This window comes from Astatotilapia calliptera, chromosome 5, assembly GCF_964374335.1.
Source record: "Astatotilapia calliptera chromosome 5, fAstCal68.1, whole genome shotgun sequence".
Taxonomy (NCBI): Eukaryota; Metazoa; Chordata; class Actinopteri; order Cichliformes; family Cichlidae; genus Astatotilapia; species Astatotilapia calliptera.
Genome location: NC_137426.1, coordinates 35995140 through 36016310, shown reverse-complemented (window position 1 = coordinate 36016310; position 21171 = coordinate 35995140). Strand labels below are relative to the sequence as shown.

The window sequence follows — 21171 nt, the reverse complement described above, 5'->3', positions numbered from 1 at the left end:
TCCGCCCTGTGTAAAACAGCCGGGCTCGCCGTGACAGCTCAGACAATATGCTTGTGAGGCACGGAGGAAGAGGACAGCACGCAGACTTTCCACATACACGCGCTTCACTGAAACTGCGACCCTCGGCAGACGGATTTATTTCTCTGTGTGGATGCAGCTACTTCCTTAACGATCATGGTGAGTGCTGCAGCTGCTTCTGCGCTTCAACAGTTACTCAGCTTTTACTTTGTAATGCAGCATCCACCCTGTTGTGTCCTGCCGTCAGAGGAATGTGCCTGTAGACCACCTGCTCGGCTTTCGCTTTAAGCCGCGGTGTCGGCTACCACCTATTTCTACACACACCCCTGTGACCTGCTCTACTGTAGGCTGTAACCTGAGTCCATCCTGACGCAGCTGAGAGGAAAACTCTAAGAGCCTCATTAACACAAAAGCCTTTAGAAGTTGCTCAGCCGCAGATAACTGAGGATGTGAAGCTGGATATTTTCAGAATGATAAAACCAACAGACACAAGCTCTTAATATTCAAACTATCATCTGATCACCGAAACTTTACGCACTGTGGAAAATCAACTTTCGTGGCTTGATTGCATTGCAACCTCAGCTCACTCATCAACTACGTGTTACAAAAATAGTTACTGCAGCAACTAATGCAGTGGTTTCTAGATATGTTTGTGGTTTTCAAGCCCAAACACTATGATTGTTTCGAATAGGGCTGCTGCAGCTTCAGAACTTAATGATTATCCTCATTTTAAAGAAAATCCCTATAATATTATCCTAATATCGATAGCAAATTACAGAAAATAAGTGTTAGTCAAGTTGTTGATTTGTTTGTTGTCTTTTTTGGAAACTGATTAAACTCCAAATACAAGTGAATGATGAGTCAGTAACCAGAACTGTCATACGCACAAAAAGAACAATTACACAATCATTTATTATTGTAACAGCTCAGGTTGAGCAATTTGGAGGCAAAGTTAGAGGAAAGGCTGAGATGGGTGAGGATGGAGCGGTCAGGCAGGAGGAAGACCACAGAGGAGGTTCACAATGTAGTGAAGGAGGGGATGCTGGGATAGGGTGAGAGGGACGCGGACGATCTCCTGAGAGGATCACATGTGCATTATGACACAGTGTCCTCCATTATCATTTTATTGGAGCCTTTATTTTGTGTGCCTTTATTGTGAAAGGCAGTCACTGTGACATTTGGGAATATGCTGAAAAAGTCTACAGAAATCAAACTTGGTGGAGGGCTTACGCACACTTTAATACTGTAATACCTTTTCTGACGCACACCCGTTTTCACACCTTGGCTCATGTGATTAGGTAGAGGATCAATAGGGGGTCAGTGACCCTCTTGGGGACACGCCCATAGGGCTTAAAATCTGGGGCTCTCCACCAATCGCTCTTAGAACTGAAGAAGCTTCTCGAATGAGAGGTGAAACGTCTTCAAGGAAACTTAAAGAAGTCCAGATGCTTTTCAAGCTCCTTAGACTACGATGAGCTGGATGACTGAGAACCTTCACAGTCATTAATATAGGCCACACCAGTTGGGTAATGAATCCTACCATTTCCCACCGTATCACGGTTGTTACCGTGTATTTTCACCATTCTGCCTCCAGAAACGAGTGTTTGTTGAAGCACTCTGAGAGTCGCGGATCAGGGGAGCACTGCGGCCAACAGCAGATGTGGAAAGCATTAAAGTGAGCTGAGAATTCTGCTCCAGTTGCTGCGTTGGACAGTTCTCAGGCCAGTCAGTGTGTAAGGTCGGGTGGTAGAAAAAGTTTAGAAACCTCTATATGATGAATGAAACAGCAGAGCGCAATCTTCCCAAACCCTATCTGGAGTTACCAGTGGTGGGAAAGGATATGCATCACTCTGACAATCCCCAAGCGAAGCAACCAGTTTGACTGTGCTCATCTTATTCATTTTCCCTTTAAAAATACTGTCTGGCTTGGCTGATGACTAACTCTGTTTAAGCAATCGAACCTTACATGAAGGTTGTTTTATACCCGATCCCTGCCTTTATCAGGATGCAGAAAGCTATTTTGGGCCGCCTAGTGTGTTGCTTAGTGTCTGTTTTTATCATCTGAGAGCAGTAGTCAGTGCACAGTCACAGAGGTTTACACAGCAGGAGGCTGGTGTGGAGAAGTGGCAACAACATCACCCACAAAAGGAAGCTGATCTAAGTTTCTTGAGCTAATTTAACTCCTGTGATCTTCAGTCGTGCGTTTAACTCCTGAGGACTTTTGAGGAAATCATTAATAAAGTAGGTAACCGGATCCTCCTCAAACAGACTACAGTACTTACTAATTACTACAGTAATGATAAATGAGTGGATCCAGCTCATTTAGTGGGAGGTTTATCTGAAAACCATAGCTAACAGATCAAGTTGTTCAAGTTTGTAATAGCAAAAAGGTAATTGTGAAACAAAAAGCAAAAAAACGAACCCATCAGCTACAAACACGAGGAGAATGCTCACGCTCGCTCATTCCTTACATGGCTTTTTTTTTCACATGAGAGGGAATTTTATTGTGTCTTCCAGCTTATTGCTTTGGTTTCTACTCCCATCAGTGAGGAGCAATAAATAAAAGCTTCACTGAGCGCACAGTGTGTTACTGTATGAGCTAAAGAGTTAGATGTGTTTATGAAGTCGTTTGAGGCCAAATTAAGTTTCTCTCACAGCTTGCTGAGCTCCCCCAAGTGACCAAAAAACAGCTTATGCCACTACTAAAGAGATATTATAGTAGCCAATGCAACAGCCCTACCTAGATGCACGTACTGTAAATTGCAATGTTAAAAAATAATTTAAAAATTTCCGAAATGAAGTGAAAAACAAAAGAATGTGAAGAAAAAGACGCTAAAGCAGACGCTCAGATATCAGATGTGTTAGTGTTGGGCTGTACTTTCATGTAATGGAAATTTATACCACAAGAGCGTAACTGAAGCATCCTAAGTCGGACAACAAATAGTTGTTTATATAGAGCCTGACTGATAGAGAATTTCCAAGGCCAATACCAATATTTGGTGATTTCAATATTCAGATATACTGGCCTACATTTCATTTATCTTTAAGACACAGAGAGTATAAATGTCTGCTGTCATAAATGTCAGCAGATCAGCCAACATCTAATATCAGCCTGCCGACAAAACAGCAATTTCATTTTTTAAATCAGACCTTTGAGTTTCTCTTCAAAAGTTTGTTTTGGCTTTTTGAAACATTATCATCTAATACAGGGGTCTCCAACCCCCGGACCAAGGACCAGTACCGGTCCGTTAGTGGTTTGGTACTGGGTTGAGGCTCGGGTGTGAAATTGATGGTTTTCAGGGTTTTTATCGGTTTTTATCGTTAACTCGGTTTCCCTGGGTCTTTTCACGTGTGTTATGAATAAATTTCTTTTTTTGTACCGGTACTGGTTTTATGTTGTTGTATTTATTTATCTGCAACACCCTAAAGGCCGGTCCGTGAAAATATTGTCAGACATAAACCGGTCCGTGGCACAAAAAAGGTCGGGGACCGCTGCTCTAATGAACTGAATATAATGTTAATTTCATAGAAGGTCTCATGAACTCAAGATTGTATAACCTTTGAGGTAAGTATGTCAGTAGCATAGTGAGGGCCCCCCACATGCTCCTTAAACCCTGTGGCTTCTGTGGCATAAAGCTCATGTTAAAGATATATTCTGTCATTTTAGTCCCCCGGTGGGGATTTTTGTAAATAAACTGAGCTATGTTTACTTCCCAGTGGCCATACTTGAGCTCATTCTTGATTTAGGAAACAATATTTTAGTTCCTCAGTTATCAGTGAAGTTACATATGAAGTTTACTACATTTCTGCAAATTTCACCACCAAAGCACATTTAAGTAATCCCTCTGTTTGCATGCACGTCTTTCCCTTTTCGTACTCGAGTGCAAAAAGTAAAGAAAACATGTCGATAACATGAAATGTGAATGTTTGACACCCAAGGGCTACTGCAAAAATGAGCTGATACGGTCGCCTTGCTCTTCACTACTGCAACTGCACTAACGCATCAAAATGATCCCAAAGAAAAAAATATGTTGAACAATCCCGTAGTGAATATCTGTAGTGAGAGAAAATGCAGAAGATGAGCATGAGGAAGTGTGACTATAAATAAAACCAGAGTGCAAGCAATGAGATAAGTTCCTGTCAGGGAAACAGTGGGCCTGCAGCCCGAGTGTTATCTGTAGAAATACTCCTCACTTTGACCAGTCTGTCAACCACTGTTCATGCTACACCTCTGCAGATGAAAGATGCTGTAGTGCATTTGTAAAGCGCTATACAAATACAGGCCATTTACCATTTGCAGTCTGTATCACAGGCGCGCCCTCGCTGATTTTGAGCACAGCCCCACTTTTAGCGTTTTGGTCATTTTAACACTTTGGTTTTTCAGATCCACAAGTGGTTTAGACATGAACTGCTAAGTTATCAGGTCTTTAACTTTAAGCTTTCTAATTAGAACAGTTTGCAAGGTACATCTAAAAACTGCGTCTTTAGACACAGATCGGGAAAAGCTGTTTGGTCACAAGTAAGGAAGGCGCTGCTGGAGAAGCATGATATTCTTGATAACTTTGAATCGCGTTTTAGGAAGTTGCACTCCACAGAAACGGCTCTCCTTAAAGTCACAAATGACCTTTCGATGGCCGCAGATAGCGGTGACTGCTCAGTCCTTGTTCTATTGTCCATATGAGGCTTACTGTTTGTACAGCATGTTCTTGTGTAGACCGTAGCTCAGCCTTTGATACCGGGTTTCCAGATCTGTCGTGAAATGGTTCATTTCAATTCTGGCGAATAGAACACTTTTGGTGTCAGTGGAAACCTTTTGGTCAGATGTAGCTGAATTTTCATGCAGTGTTCTGCAAGGATATGTTTAAGCCCCTTGTTATTCTCATTACATATCCTGCCATTAGGCCTTATTATTATTAGTTTTAAAATCATTTCCTATCATTTGCATGCAGATGATATCCAATTGCACCTCTCTTTTAAACCTTGTAAACTGGATAAACTATCTGTTCTAATGGACTGACAAACAGTTTTCTGCAGCTTAACACAGACAAGACTGAGTGTTGCTGCAGAGAGCATCAAGCCCCAAATTAGACAACGTCTGGGTTCTTACTCGTCCACAAACAACAACTACAGGGAGTGCAGAATTATTAGGCAAATGAGTATTTTGTCCACATCATCCTCTTCATGCATGTTGTCTTACTCCAAGCTGTATAGGCTGGAAAGCCTACTACCAATTAAGCATATTAGGTGATGTGCATCTCTGTAATGAGAAGGGGTGTGGTCTAATGACATCAACACCCTATATCAGGTGTGCATAATTATTAGGCAACGTCCTTTCCTTTGGCAAAATGGGTCAAAAGAAGGACTTGACAGGCTCAGAAAAGTCAAAAATAGTGAGATATCTTGCAGAGGGATGCAGCAGTCTCAAAATTGCAAAGCTTCTGAAGCGTGATCATCGAACAATCAAGCGTTTCATTCAAAATAGTCAACAGGGTCGCAAGAAGCGTGTGGAAAAACCAAGGTGCAAAATAACTGCCCATGAACTGAGAAAAGTCAAGCGTGCAGCTGCCAAGATGCCACTTGCCACCAGTTTGGCCATATTTCAGAGCTGCAACATCACTGGAGTGCCCAAAAGCACAAGGTGTGCAATACTCAGAGACATGGCCAAGGTAAGAAAGGCTGAAAGACGACCACCACTGAACAAGACACACAAGCTGAAACGTCAAGACTGGGCCAAGAAATATCTCAAGACTGGTTTTTCTAAGGTTTTATGGACTGATGACATGAGAGTGAGTCTTGATGGGCCAGATGGATGGGCCCGTGGCTGGATTGGTAAAGGGCAGAGAGCTCCAGTCCGACTCAGACGCCAGCAAGGTGGAGGTGGAGTACTGGTTTGGGCTGGTATCATCAAAGATGAGCTTGTGGGGCCTTTTCGGGTTGAGGATGGAGTCAAGCTCAACTCCCAGTCCTACTGCCAGTTTCTGGAAGACACCTTCTTCAAGCAGTGGTACAGGAAGAAGTCTGCATCCTTCAAGAAAAACATGATTTTCATGCAGGACAATGCTCCATCACACGCGTCCAAGTACTCCACAGCGTGGCTGCAAGAAAGGGTATAAAAGAAGGAAAACTAATGACATGGCCTCCTTGTTCACCTGATCTGAACCCCATTGAGAACCTGTGGTCCATCATCAAATGTGAGATTTACAAGGAGGGAAAACAGTACACCTCTCTGAACAGTGTCTGGGAGGCTGTGGTTGCTGCTGCACGCAATGTTGATGGTGAACAGATCAAAACACTGACAGAATCCATGGATGGCAGGCTTTTGAGTGTCCTTGCAAAGAAAGGTGGCTATATTGGTCGCTGATTTGTTTTTGAATGTCAGAAATGTATATTTGTGAATGTGGAGATGTTATATTGGTTTCACTGGTAAAAATAATTGAAATGGGTATATATTTGCTTTTTGTTAAGTTGCCTAATAATTATGCACAGTAATAGTCACCTGCACACACAGATATCCCCCTAAAATAGCTAAAACTAAAAACTACTTCCAAAAACATTCAGCTTTGATATTAATGAGTTTTTTGGGTTCATTGAGAACATGGTTGTTGTTCAATAATAACATTATTCCTCAAAAATACAACTTGCCTAATAATTCTGCACTCCCTGTAAATAAACAGATACAAGTTGTTCGGATGCGTCACCGCTTTATTGAAGACTCACACCTGATCACGCTTGAAGGGAGTCCAAAATAAATTCACACTTTCATCACCCAATTCTTGTTTAGAGTCATTTAATGGTTTATGCTGTACAAACAGTTAGCCTCATACAGACAATAGAGAAACTGCCGTTTTTGGCACTCTGGAGTTGGCTTCAATCTTCAGCCACAGACGCTGCGCTTGTCAAGTGAAGTGTAGCAGAAAAACCACATCAGCAGCATCGAATTTCCAAATGGTGTTGTTTGTTTCTTATGTATCCGCTTTTAATTTGTAAAAGGAAATGTTTTGTTTCTTACTAGTTTTAATCCTGAGATCAGGTTTAACAAAAGAGTCCAATAGTTATTCCATCAGTAGAATAAGAGTATTGAAACTTTAAATGTCTCTTTTCTTTAGTTCAGTCATAGATCCGTCCACCAAAAGCTGCTTGGAAGTTTTCATTAGTTGAGTTTTTGACATAGTTCTCACCAGTTCCCGTACAGGAAATACCAGGGCAGCTGCAGCGAGTCGGTGTCACTGCCACAGAGTCTGTGTTGACCTCCTCTTGGGTTTGTTTGGGTTGGGGGAAGGTTGACAAAAGTGATTTTCCACGAAGCACATCTGAAGATCATCTAAGATTGAAAAAGTGATTGACCAGAGACAGATTCCACACGTGTCAAATGATAATTTATGGGGATATTACACTTTGCTTTTTCCTCCTTCTGTCTCCATCTGCGCACACACACACAAACACACACAAACACACACACCGCCCCCACCAACACTGTCTTTGTTTCTGTGGGAAATTCTAATATGTCATATTTACAAGCTGACTTCCGTCACACATTAAAGACAGGAGTTGATCTCAGCTATGTCTCATCTCCGGCACTGCACTCCCACCACTCTGCCTGGGAAAAGAATTTTTGTTTCTTAAATCCTAGTGCATCTCTGGTCCTGTGTGACAGATTTGCATTGAAGGTATAATGGATGAGGCTTTGACCTGACCCCGAGTTCGTGTCTTGGTCAACCAAAAGGGGGATGTTCCCACACTAGGAACTGATCCTAAGCTTGTTCATGTTCCACTGGCTCTAAAGGTACACACTACCACATAAATACGACTTGCACGATGCTCTTTGGCTATACAGGAAGAAGAGTTCCAGTTATCTTCCCAGTTTGTAGTACAGTTACAAAATACCCGCTGAATGTGCGTCACTGGTTACAAAATACTTTGGCAGTAGAATTGTGAATAAACACAAGAAGCAACGAGTTTCTATGTGAACTCTCTCACAGCCTGTGACGGACTGCATTTTGACCACCGTGACCTCACTAACAGTTTCTAATAGTAATGAAGATTTGTATCTTCATATGTAGGAAACTTTTACAAAAAGTAAATGGATCACATGAAAACATTGGCCTTGTTAGAGAGGTGAGTTTCGAGAAGTCCAGTAATGGGGCATTGGAGAGCTCTGAGACAGGCCGGTCTTTCTGAAATCCCCTCACTGCTGCAGATGACCCGCCTTCTTTGACTTAGTTTAGCAAAAGACCACTTCCTGTTAAAAAAGAGTTTGTCCTTCCCACAGTCACCATGTGCTTGGCAGCCAAAGACTCAAAGGCCCAATCAACATGACTACAAAAATAAGCCCCTCCCTCCACATGGCACAGCTTTAAGTTCAAGTTGGACACATCATAAGAGCTTCATTATTTGTGTAACTCATGGTTCTACTTTGTGAACCTAAGCCTAACTTTATTGTGCAGTACAAATTTTCACTATGAACCAAATTTTTACCCAGTTGTTTTATACTCGGCTGATTAAAGACAGGTTTGGGTTCAGATATATGACCTGTACTTTTTGACCTAGCTGTCTGTCATTTGTGATTAATCAACCCGGTAGCATCAGCTATGCAACGAGTTGTTTTCCGCATGTGTCTTACAGAGTACTTCAATGGTGCAATGGTAGTACAAATTATGGTTAGCAAGCCAAACAGAAAAAGAAGGGAGCTAAAAAGGGGAAGGAAAGAACAGAGCCGTGTACGCCAAGACCTTTAGCAGTGTCGTCACCGACTTTGCAGAGTGCAGAGTCTGAATGATGACGTTATGATGACCGAGCAGTCTGTGCTTTCGTTGTTAGAAACGACTGAATTGTTACCACCTATGCAGTTTATATGTGCTCATATTTTAATACGTGTGTGTATACATGTAGAAGCTGGTCGATTATAAATAAATGACTGTGAAATTCTATAACTGATCTGTTTGTGAGGACTTGTGGTTTATGAGTTTCTCTCTTTTGTTCCATACTTGCAGTTGTCTTTGTTACATTAGCAAGGCTACACCTGTTTTGGGCTTTTGAACGGCATCGTTGAAGAAGAGTCTATAGCGTAAGCTAAGATCAACGTCCCCTCCCTGACCGCTGACACCGGTTGTTGTCCAAGCTCTGTGTCCATCCTAAGGCCCATCACAGAGATGTGAGCATGTAACATTTGTGTCATATATCTGTGGCGTAACATCAAGAAGTTTCCTTTCCTTGAACTACTTCAATCCTGGACACCAGGCTGTTTGCTTAAATAAATCTAACATGATACCATTTTGAGACAGTGGCACTGTATCACATTTAGTCATGATGCTTCCTGGCATGACAATGACTAAAATAAATGCGGTATTTTTGTGCATTGGTATTGCTGTTGTTGACCTTTTAAAAGAGGTACAATGACATCAGTGTTACCAATTCACTTTCACCTTTTTAACAACACATTAATCTATGCAACTAATATAATAGAAATAAACACATCATGTGAAACGTGTCAGATTTGTTTTTAATCCAGGTCGCTCCGTGAGGTGAGGTTTGGAACAAGACATTTTATCTTTAGAGCGCACGATGTACAACCGCTACAACTCGTTGGCTTCTACACCTGACTTTTAGTAGCCAGTCCTTGCGTTGGTGAGCTGATGTTAATTTGTGAACAGGACAGAGAAGAGATGGGAGAGGCAGAGGCAGCTGTCCAGCTGAAGTGCTGAAGCCCAGCTGTCCACGGGCATGATCTGCACAAGCAGGCGCGTGCAGGAATCCAAAAGAGTCACAGCTGAATCTGACTTTGTCACTATATTCGGGGATCAACACACAGACACAGAACCACGGCCACAAGGCAAGGACGGACGAGTGCATGTGCCGCCCGAGGACGAGCGACCTATAAATGTCAGACGGCGTGTCATTCAAATAAGGGCTATATATGAAATTTGGCCACCGACAATTAGGTCAGTCTTTTTACGTGCATTCATGGGTTATGGGTGTTAAATATAGAGTTTGGATAGTTTATAATGAAGCTCAGCAGTTGTCCTCTCAGGATAATGTGCATGATTATTATAAGGAGAAAGTAGATCGCAGTGCCACGGTGCCTGACTGTCATCGGACCCTGTGTATTTCACTTGCACGTCTGTAGCATGACCCCGAGGATTAAGGAGTTTGCTGAGGCTTGCTGCATGTGTCTGCGCGTGTGTGTTGACAGGAGGCCGTGGTCTGCTGTGGTCAGTGTGCAACACAGGCCCGCATCCCAACAGGTGCTGAGCGTGTTGGTCTCTGATGTTGAATGGGCTCTTTGTTTCAGAAGATTCACCCTCAGAGAGAGGGCAGAGCCAGCAGAGTACCCCTGCCCCAACCTCTCCCCGCACACAGAGTTATCAGCGGCTTTTCAGAAGCTTTTCAGTCACAAGCTAGTGGGAAATGTCTGATGCTGAGAAATTACACCACCAGAAAGACCCCAAAACTGCGCTTCCTCTAGCGGTCATCTGACTCTCAAAAAGCGAGTCGATTCCCATAGACTCTGATGTTTAAACAGCATTAAAAGGAGGTTACAGCAGTGGCAGTGGTATTTTGTGATTTTTACAGAAGGTATGAAAAATGTTCCTAATCAGTGTTAAAAGGATGAATATTACTGCTGCGTATGTTCAGATCATAAGCTCATTTTAAATACTTTAGATTCTGTTTAGTGTCCAGCATTATATTCAATAAATCATCAGTTTGTAATGACCTGTGGGCATCATGTGTCTCTGAAAATAAACAGAAACACAGGCCTGATTTACTGTTTAAAAACAGTAAATTAAAATATACAAATAAAAAAAAAAATCAGCTGAATTAAAAGGCTCGAGCAGTTTGTGACATGCTTAACTGTCGATGTCTACAGTGAATATTATTGAAAAATGAAGGTAAAGTGTGGGCTGCTTAAACGTGTTTCATTCAGTCAGCTAATCTGAAGGTGCTGCTGAGCCGTGCCTGTTTATTACACTAGACCGACAGCTTTCCTTGTTGAAATGCTAAAGAAGTTAACAACTGATCTTCTCTGCATCACATATGCTGACCGAGCTGTTAAGTGAGAGAAAAGTCATCTCTTACACATCACTGAAGCTTATCTTCTTGCTAATGCTAGCTGTGTGTCCACACAAAGCTCATATCACAGCTGATCTCAAAGTAAAGGCTGATCCAGCAGCATCCTGTCTCACCTGCTGCTCTCCCACCAGTTTACCATGGAAACCCAGAAGTTTATGCACAACCTGCATGACCACCAGAAAAAAGTTGTTCTCTATTTTTGTTTAGCACTCAAGTCAGTGTTAACTAGAGACTGATATGATGGTTAAAATATTTTAAGCACTGCTGTATATACGGCCAGTACACTTAACTGCATCAACGCTTTCCTGAGTTTATGGGCTAAATCACAAATTCTGCATGATAACATTTTAAAAAGCTTTATCTATGGTTTGATAATTAGTTAATGACTTGTGAGAGACATGTCGTTAACCAAAAACACTCCTTTTCACATGCCTTTTTAAAAAAATCTTTCAACTTAAAATCTTCGAGTCTTAAAAACATGATTTAAGACACAACCCAATAATGTCAGTAGCAATGTCCACGTCTTTGCTTACAGGCAAATAAATTAGTGGTTTGGCTCTCCATGCTCCTTTCAAAACTGTCGAAGTGAATTAAATTTATAGATGAAAAAACCTTTGATATGCACGATATTCACAAGAATTGAAAACAGAGTTATGAGCTACGTTAGTGCCTGAACTCTTTCCTCTTTTGAGTTGGTGGCTGCACACCATACCACTATTTGCTATGCATTCAACACTGCCCATTGTTTTTGGTTTAGGTGTGTGTGTGTGTGTGTGTGTGTGTGTGTGTGTGTGTGTGTGTGTGTGTGTGTGTGTGTGTGTGTGTGTGTGTGTGTGTGTGTGTGTGTGTGTGTGTGTGACATCTGTGTTCTCATACTGAATGTCTCCCCACAACACGGCTACCACAGAAAACAAGGCTTAAGCTGCAAGAAACTCTCACACACCACATGTTATATATACACATGTCACACATAGAAGAGCTGGGTACTTTTATGGAATCGAGAACTAACGATGGCTAACAATGCTTACCAATGCTTGGCAGTGGTTTAGCTACAAAACATTCACAAGACCCAGCGGCCACTCTTCTTTTAGAAATTGCAACTGGGATTCAAAACAAGTTTAGCAAAATGTATCGCCCACAGGGGAAGCTTTTCTATTTTCCTCTCGATAGGAAGTGCAATCTGGAAGTGAAAGCAAAGAAATATGTCACTGAAAGAAGTTAACAAGTTAATTTATCTCTGGAGTCTAAGTTATTACAGGTAATAATCCTGACCTTCACCATTTCCATCATAATAAGTCATCTTAGTTTCTTTTCCAACTATTGATAATCGGGAAACAAAACGCACGTATGAGTGATGCATATCAGAAGCTGTTAACAGTATTTTTTGCTCATTCCTAAAACACAGGACTATGGCTAGCGTAGGGTTTGCAGCTGGGCTTGGCATTGTTGCCACTGAAGAATTAGACCCTCAATCGGGTTATGATTTTTTTCCCCTGTGAGTCTGACGACTGAGTTCGACTCACATTTTGCAAGAGGAAATACCATTATACGTGACCACAGCCTATTTCCTGTGTGGTAGTACCACATGCAACCTTCTAACCCTTTTTTATTTGTCTCTCTTTTTTTGTTGTTGTTTAGAACCAATTAGCAAAGGCTCTGTATGACAACACAGCAGAGTGTCCAGATGAACTGGCCTTTAGAAAGGGGGACATCCTCACAGTGATAAATCCAAACGTGGCTGGAACCAGTGGGTGGTGGATGTGCTCTCTGTATGGACGACATGGCCTGGCACCTGCAAACAGACTAAAGCTCTTACCGCAGATGGTGACACCAGCAGTGCATGAAGTGCCCAGGTCAACTCATGGTAAAACTGATGACAGTGTGCAAAATATCTACCAGACACCCAGAACCACCAGCAGTCCTGCTTATGAACGCATGGACATGATCTACAAGGTCCCCTCTGCTCACTTATTGGCTTCAAAGGGTCCAGAAGCACCAGGACCCGAAGCACACAAGGTACAAGTCGTTTTTTTTCTATATTTAGAAAATTATTATTTTGCAGTTTTTGGAAAGGAGCTCGTTGTAGCTGATAGCCAGTCTGTTTGTCCGAGGTCAAAGTCATTCATGCTTCTTAGGAAGTGTTAATGCTCATGATTAGAGAAGTAGAAATGTTGTAGAAATGAAACCCCTGCTGACAAAAGAGCTTGCAGATGGAGACCAGGGGCCTCTCCATGGGGACAGGCATGCAGCACTGGGGTCTTTATGGGCCTGTAAAAGCCAAACAGACACAGACTTCAGACACTTTTAACTGCAAACAGCAGCACATGCTGACAGGGACCCCAGAAAAACAGAAGTGTCTGTGCGGCTGCCTTTGCAGCAGAAGGAGGGGGATATATTCCCGCATGTTCACCATTTCCTCTCCTGCTCCAGGGAAGTCCTGTTTCTCTCTACAGTAGCTACCTAATTGTCACTGAACAGCATGGTTTTCATTACAGAGCTGCATTAATTGGCAAGGTGTATGAATAATAGCACTTACAACAGGCTTCAGAGCAAACACTGTCCCCATAAACGTGTTAACGCATGTGTCAGTGGGGAAAAGTGGCTTTGATCAAAGCAGAGCAAATGCTGCCAGTCAACTCCAATATTACAGCCTGACTGTTTTGTCTGCAGCCTTCATCCTTCAGTACAGCATCCAGTCCAAATGGGAAGATGTACGATGTGCCGAACCAACCAAAAAAAGCTTCCTTTTACACTGTAAGAATGTCTCAAAGTCAAGATAACTTTAGATGATACTATTTGATTGGGCTTTAGTCCGACAGCTTCATTTTCTTTCTAATGTGCTATTCGCAGAAGACAACGCCTCCTACACCGATGCCACGAATGCAAGTTCTGGAGAAGGGCCTTAACTCTCCGGAGACTTTAATGTGTAGCAAACCAGAAGACTCTTATGTAAGTTTCAGATGTTTTAGAGGATTCATTTCTACAGAAGAGGATAGAATAGAATAAGCCTTTAATTGTCCCACAAGGGGAAATTTGGTTGTAACAGCAGCCAGAAAGACACATATACAAACAAACAGTACACAGGACACAGAACAGAATCATGCACAATTTATTTCATGCATATTTACATCAAGGACAATGGTTACTATAAACAGTTATTAAATTAAATAAAAGTAACTACAGATAAGAGGCAAACCCAGGTTGTAGTGTGAATCGGTTGATTAAATTATTGCAGTTACAGCGCAGATGTAAACATCTATGAATGCTGGGAGCAGTTTTGATTGTTAGGGCCACTGAGAAAAAAAGTGAGCACATCTTTTTTTTCTTTTCCAGAATTCTGAAAAGAAAAAGGTCAGAATTCCAAGATTAAAGTCAGAATTCTGACTTTTTTCTCAGAATTCTAGAAAAGGGAAAAAAAGACCTGCCCACTTTTTTCCAGTGGCCCTAATCCTCTTCCATAAATTTCTCTACCAAGTCATTCATTTCGTAATATCTTTCAAAGGTTAATATGGTTTAGATTTGGTTAATGTCCATTCTTTCTATAAAGTTTTCACCTGTTTGGAACATGAAGCCTGAGATGTAAAAATGTATGAAGATTTCTTTTGAAATCTAATATTTTGTAACATTTTTTTTTCCTTTGGCATTTGGCCAAAACAAAACTAGCACGGTAGATGTTAAGAGGTTAATGAAGCAAGGATTGGTGCCTTTTATAAATGTGGTCTGTTATTATTTTTAAATACAGAAAATCAGTCAAAACATCAAAATTAACCTGCCTGTTACTCCTTTGTCTAACAAAGTACTGCTGATTATCAGGGTAAGGACATAGATCTGACTTATGGCACTGGGATGTTACCAGCAAATTTTTGGGGTCGATGAAGTGCTAATTTGGGCCTTTATGAGTCAAGTTTGTTCCTGAACATCCAAAAGATGCTTCATTGGATCGGGTTTGGGAAACAAAAGTCCCAGGGCACTAACTCAACTGTCAGGTTTCCCGCAAAACAGATGTAGGACTTGTACTTTAAGTGTTGAACAACTTTGTTCTTGTTCACAGGTGTATCCGGTCCCACCACCCCCTTCTCAGGAGCCAAATTATGACATCCCCATTCCATCAGCCACAGAATCCCGAAATAAAACGATAGATGGATACAACACCCTTCCCAGTTCTCGCAAACCTGAGTTGATCTATGATGTGCCAGTGGGACCTGAGAAACAAAGTCCATCCCGTGGCATCTCTGATACCTTGTCCAGCAAATCAATTTCCAGGCCGATGTATGACACTCTTCCAGCACATCGAAAAGAAAGTCCACCTATATTGCTTTATGATATACCCAAACCAAAATCTCCCGATATCCAGATTAAAACAAAAGTATTACCAAAAGATTACAACAAACTTCCAACCCCGAAGCCAACAGAAGAGTCTGTATATGTGGTTCCAGCCAAGGAGGAACACCTCATCCAAGGTGTCACCGATCAGCCCAATGATCAAAACCCCATAGAGTGCAGGGGTAACTCAAGCAAGGATTTTGAACTCCAAAGAGTGCGTCTGCAGCGGATGAGGAACTTTCTGGTCTGTACAACCTTTCACGGCATTCAAGAAAGCGGGCAAACTGCATTGCGTGAAGATGAGCAAGGTCGAAACAAGCATCTGTCTGCAGCAGATAATCAAAGAATCAGCACGGCCTCCAGCTCTTCCAACAGCTCCTGTGACTCTCTGGCCCTGAGCTCCTCTTCCCCCGAGCTTCTGCGAGAAGTAACACTCGGTCAGGATGAGGCGTGCCGCAAACTGCTGGACTTGCAGGAATCTGTTTGTGAAGCTGTGCCCAAACTCATGCATTTTGTCAGCAGTCATTGGAGGTGTAAGGAACATCTGGAGAAACATCTCAAGGAGATCAAGGAAGCAGCAGAGTTGATTGTTTGTTCTCTGACAGGCTTCCTAAACTTTGCCCTAGATGTTAAAGGAAATGCCCGTCGTTTGACTGATGCCAACCTGCAGACCAGGCTCTTTAAACAGCTTTCCATCATAGAGGATTCAGGTGTGATTTTACAACAAACAGTGAGTAATCTGAATGAGGCCAAATGGCCTCTAAATAAGCTCAGTCAGGAACCGGGGAAGGTCCAGACACCTGACCAATTGGAGCGCTTTGTTATGGTGGCAAGAACTATTCCAGATGATGTAAAGCGCCTAGTATCGATCATCAACGCCAATGGCAAGCTTCTGTTCCGAACTCCTCAGAGAGATCAAGAGTCTGTAAACACCACGGACCCTCCAGAAAAAAAATGTCCTGACAAAACCAAACAAGAAGGGGACTTAGCTGAGGATGACAACGTTTACGTGGAGCTGCAGGTATCAACTTCTGCTCCTCTGTCATAATACAAAGATGACTTTTTAGCCACAAGAAACCCATGCTGAAGTCATTGTGTTTGGGCTTCCTAAAGATCCCAACTTCTCTCTTGACTTTTTGGGACCCCTAACCTCCAATTGCACTTCTTCCATTAAGAGTCTTGGTGTTATTTTTGACAATGCTTTTAAACTTGATAAACAAATCAGCTCTGTAGTTAAGGGATCTTTTTATCATTTGCGGATTTTAGCCAAAGTCAAGTCTTACCTTTGCAGGAACGATCTAGAAAGAGTGGTCCATGCTTTTATTACTTCACGGCTGGACTACTGTAATTCCCTCTATGCTGGCCTAGATCGTTCCTGTCTACATCGCCTTCAACTGGTGCAGAACGCTGCCGCTCGCCTGTTGACCGGTTCAAAAAAAAGAGACCACATCACTCCGGTTCTCTGCTCTCTCCACTGGCTCCCAGTTGCCTTTAGGATTGATTTTAAAATCTTATTGCTGGCTTTTAAGGTTTTAAATGGCACTGCACCTTCTTACCTGTCAGAACTCCTTAGTACTTATCGCCCCAGGAGATCTTTGAGGTCAGCCGATCTGATGCTTTTAGATGTTCCCAGGTATAAATTAAAGACAAAGGGAGAGAGGGCGTTTGCTGTGGCTGCACCCAGACTGTGGAACAGTTTACCTCCTCACGTCAGATTCTCCAAAAGCCTAGAAACTTTTAAAACCGCTCTTAAAACTCACCTCTTTTCATTGGCTTTTAGAAAGGTTTAATTTATTTGTTTTATGTATTTTTATTTTATTTTTATCAGCGAGGTGTTTTACGAAATTGTGTTCTATTGTATTTTTATCTGTATTTACTGTACAGCACTTTGGTCAGCCTTGGTTGTTTTTAAATGTGCTCTATAAATAAACTTGACTTGACTTGACTTATTAATATATTGGCTTTGAATTTTCCTCAGACCAAGAAAGAGGAAAACAAACAGCAGGAAGTGCAGAAGGAACCTAAAGAGAATGTCACACCAAGAACAGAGACGACGAAGGTATGTCTCCTCATTAGCTGACACAGTCCTGTACAACAGACCTTTTAATTTATAAAAGGATTTTTAGTCTGAAGCAGACAAACCAGTCTAGAAGGCATGTTTACCTTTATTCTGTTTCTCCCCTGCCCAGGCCAAGCAACACTCCTCCGACTCTGGCACCGAAGAAAAGCAATTATCTTCCATGTCAGAGCACTGTAGACTTTACTTTGGTGCTCTCCAAAAGGCCATTGGTGGATTTGTGGGAAGCCTTCAGGATGGCCAGCCACCAGAGAAATTCATCTCACAAAGTAAGCTGGTGATTATGGTGGGCCAGAGACTGGTAGACACTTTGTACAGGGAAGCCCATCGTAAAGGGTCTAACCAAAGTCTGCTGTGTAAGAGCAACCACCTGTGCGCTCTCCTGAAGCAGCTAGCTGTGGCCACCAAGAAGGCGGCACTGCACTTTCCTGATAAGCAAGCTCTTCGCGAAGCTCAAGAGTTTGCAACGCAGCTGGCCCAGAGAGCACAGCACTTTCGGCTATCGCTTGAGCTCTGAGGGTGAGCCCACGGTATCAAGCGTACAGATCTATGTGAAGAGGAAGGTTTTATTCATCAGTCATGTAGCTATTTCTTTTTTAATCATGTTTATAGTGTACAACTTCTGAGCCTAACTATGCTGTTGCTTTTGCTGATGAATGCAGGTTGCTGTTTAAATATTAACAACTGTAGAAAAAAGCCGCCGGCACAGGTTATTTCAAAAAGGTATTGCATTTGTACTAAAAGGCAGTATCAATATAAATTGCACATTCGAGATGCTGTAATTAAGCCAATGTTAAAATGCATTTTAAGTACAGAGTATAAAGTATTTTTTTCTAGACTTATGGGAAATGTATATTCTTTGAGTTTTGTTGGTTATCTGTGTTTTTCTTCATTGTTTTTTTACTATATTGTGTATGGAACATATTCTTCTGAGTAGCATGTTGTTACAGTCTACTTTTTGTTAATATCTATGTAAATATTTCAAAAAACATTTGTTATGCATTCCCAAAATTTACTTGACAAAAGACTGAGTACAACATATGTTGAAGTTCTGTTGATATTGAAATAAAAACACAGACACACACAACTGAAAACTTTATTTTTCTGCTTTGTTAATATGTTATAGAAAATAGATTTTTTTAAAAAGGGACTGGAAATGAGAACATTGCACCCCTACAAACTGTTCCGCCGGCTATCTTAGTTCTTGGTATTGAAATGATGCTTTTGCATGAGATCAAAGGGGAAGATTTGTATTCTGTTTCTACCTGTTTGCCTGGATGTTCTTTTCAGTACTTCTGTTTTATTTATTTTCACTTGCTTTCTGTGAGCCAGTTAGCCTGTTTTCTCTGTTTTAAATTTCTGTGGTATTCTGTCATTCAGTCAGCAGAAATTCATGCAGGGCCAAGCACGCAACAAAACACTGTGAGGGATTTACCGGCCATGCATTAGCCCTTTAAAGCATGAAATAAATGTCAAACAGGTTAATGGTATACAGTTAGTGTAAAGGTGAAATTAAATACATGAATATCATTTATATGTGATAAATATCATTAGCTTAAATTCAGATTCAAATATAACTCTAATCATGAGCACCACAGCCACTGAGCACCAGCCCACCACAGTTCTTTACTGAAAATGTACGCAGTACACCAAGCTAACCTGTTACTCCTTCACGAAACCGCCGAGCGTTTTCATGCGACTGCTGAGTAAGGCCTCAGTTTGTTTTCTGCAGGACAGTTCACAATGTGAAAACAACTTCACATCATATACAGATCTGTTATCTGATTTAAAACATCAGGACATTACACGTAAGCTTTAAATTTCCACTTTATCAAATGTCACTGAGCAGTCCTTACCTTACCAAATCGAACCTCTCTTCTTCCGCCCTGTCTTTCCCCTCTCTTGACTCCATCTCTGAGTGAAGTTAGCTCTCTTTCTCCTCTTTCCCTGTGAAACACAGCAGTAACACATTGTGTGACAAACTGCACACAAACAGTTTGTGTGTTTGCTGTTAGCAGATAGAAAGGTTACATTTGAAATGACCTGGCACTTACTCCATTTATGCTCTCTCCTATCTGTAGCGCTGGCTAGAAATTCTAGAAATCTGCACCAAAAACGAGGTTCGGGATCCACTTTAATCCTCAGAATGGTGTCATAAATCAGTTTGATGTTTGAAGGCTTCCAGTGATGGCAAATAAAAACGTCCTTCTAATGTGTTAAACCTAAAGTAAGAAGCTTGTTTTGAAAATGTGGGGAGTAGAAAGGAAAGATATTTGTTTAAAAATGTAGTGAGTGAAGTAAAAAAAGTTTAGAAATGAATAAAAACTCAACCAATTCAGAAAATTCTACCTAAGTACAGTAACAAAGTATTTGTACTTCATTACTTGCCCTCTCTGTGAATGTGTTACACAATCTTCCTAAAAGTATCATCCCAGCTAATTCAGCTCAAACTCAGACGCTGCAATGCTCAGAGGAACTGCAACAAACTCAAAATCAGCTACACTGCATTTAAAACGTTTTATTCCCCACTTCCTGGTTTCTTAGTTACTTTGTTTGTTTGTTTTTTGCATATTTGTCACATTTAAGTGTTTCAAATTTTAATATTAGACAAAGATAACCGGAGCAAATAAGAATTCAGTTTTTAAATGATTTCATTTATTAAAGGAAAAAGCCACCCAGACCTGCCTCATGTTAAAGGTTAAAGTTAGATAAAGACACATATGGGTTGTTTAGAACGGTTGCCAGGAGAAAGCCTTACCGAGGTCATTATTAGGGATGTGTGCAACAGGACAACTGGACTAGTCGCACATAAATGACCAAAAGCCAGTAAATTATTATTTCCTATATGTTATACAGCCATTTTCCGTTAACACTAATAAAATTCGATTATGGGTGATGGAAATGAGCTTTTTCTGAATCATGGACGGGCTCTCCCTTAGTAACAGCGTGAGGAGGTCAGTCATTTGGGAGCGACAGAGTAGAGCTGCTTCTCCTCCACATCGAAAGGAGCCGTCTGAGGCTGTCACCTCCTGGGTCAGAGATGGCATCTGTCGGATGGCCTGGGAACCACTTGATGTTTTTCCGGATAAGCTGGAGGTGGGGAGAGGGAGCTCTGTACTTCCCTGCTTTGCCTGCTGCGTGACCTGACTTCAGATAAGATAAGGAAAATGACTGGATGACGTATGTTTTGTTATTTTAAATTCAAACTTTTATTGAAGTGGTTATTATGACAACAACATGGATCATCTATAATTGACGGTAAGTAGCAAGTAAAGTTCTTTTATGTAGTGCTTTTCACAGACGTAACAGTCACGAACAATTCAAACACAATATCAAAAGAATAAAGGCCCGATTAAACAGAAAAGTTTAGTTGTTTTAAAAAGAAAAAAGACTAAGAGGCTACAAGGAAATATAAAAACATATAAACTTGTTTGAGTGTTTACCAGACAAAGTCACAAAAAATCCTACTGGCTGCATTTTAGGATAGTTGAAGCCGGTGTTTAACCCACACTGGAGATTAAACATCAGGATATTTCAGTCTCTGCTGCTTCAATACTGGACCTCATTTGAAAAATCTATTTTGAGTTTCTTTTCGTTCCGTTTGCGTTACAGTGAAATACAACCATTAATGGCGTAATTGTTCTATTTCTGTCACTGAAGCGTGAAAACATTTTTACACCCTGAAG

At 41.4% G+C, this 21171-nt stretch overlaps 1 protein-coding gene across 2 annotated transcripts; it reads left to right on the top strand.

Annotated features, from left to right (window-relative positions):
• The first annotated feature begins 26 nt into the window (after window positions 1-26).
• Window positions 27-18579, top strand: cass4 (Cas scaffold protein family member 4). Of its 2 annotated transcripts, XM_026169075.2 has the most exons (7): window positions 27-177; window positions 12724-13101; window positions 13756-13839; window positions 13936-14034; window positions 15137-16429; window positions 17387-17467; window positions 17598-18579. In XM_026169075.2, exons 1-7 carry the CDS (start codon window positions 175-177, stop codon window positions 18000-18002), a joined length of 2343 nt encoding a protein of 780 aa, XP_026024860.2. In that variant the 5' UTR covers window positions 27-174; the 3' UTR covers window positions 18003-18579. The 2 variants fall into 2 exon arrangements, with proteins under 2 accessions (XP_026024860.2, XP_080158286.1); XM_080302160.1 differs by lacking the exons at window positions 13756-13839; window positions 13936-14034.
• Window positions 18580-21171: the final 2592 nt, after the last annotated feature.

Excerpts from the sequence above, each read along its gene's own strand:
- cass4 (XM_026169075.2), top strand. Across the intron at positions 14,035-15,136 it reads GCAAACCAGAAGACTCTTAT|GTGTATCCGGTCCCACCACC; the intron begins GTAAGTTTCAGA and ends TCTTGTTCACAG. Across the intron at positions 17,468-17,597 it reads CAAGAACAGAGACGACGAAG|GCCAAGCAACACTCCTCCGA; the intron begins GTATGTCTCCTC and ends TCCCCTGCCCAG.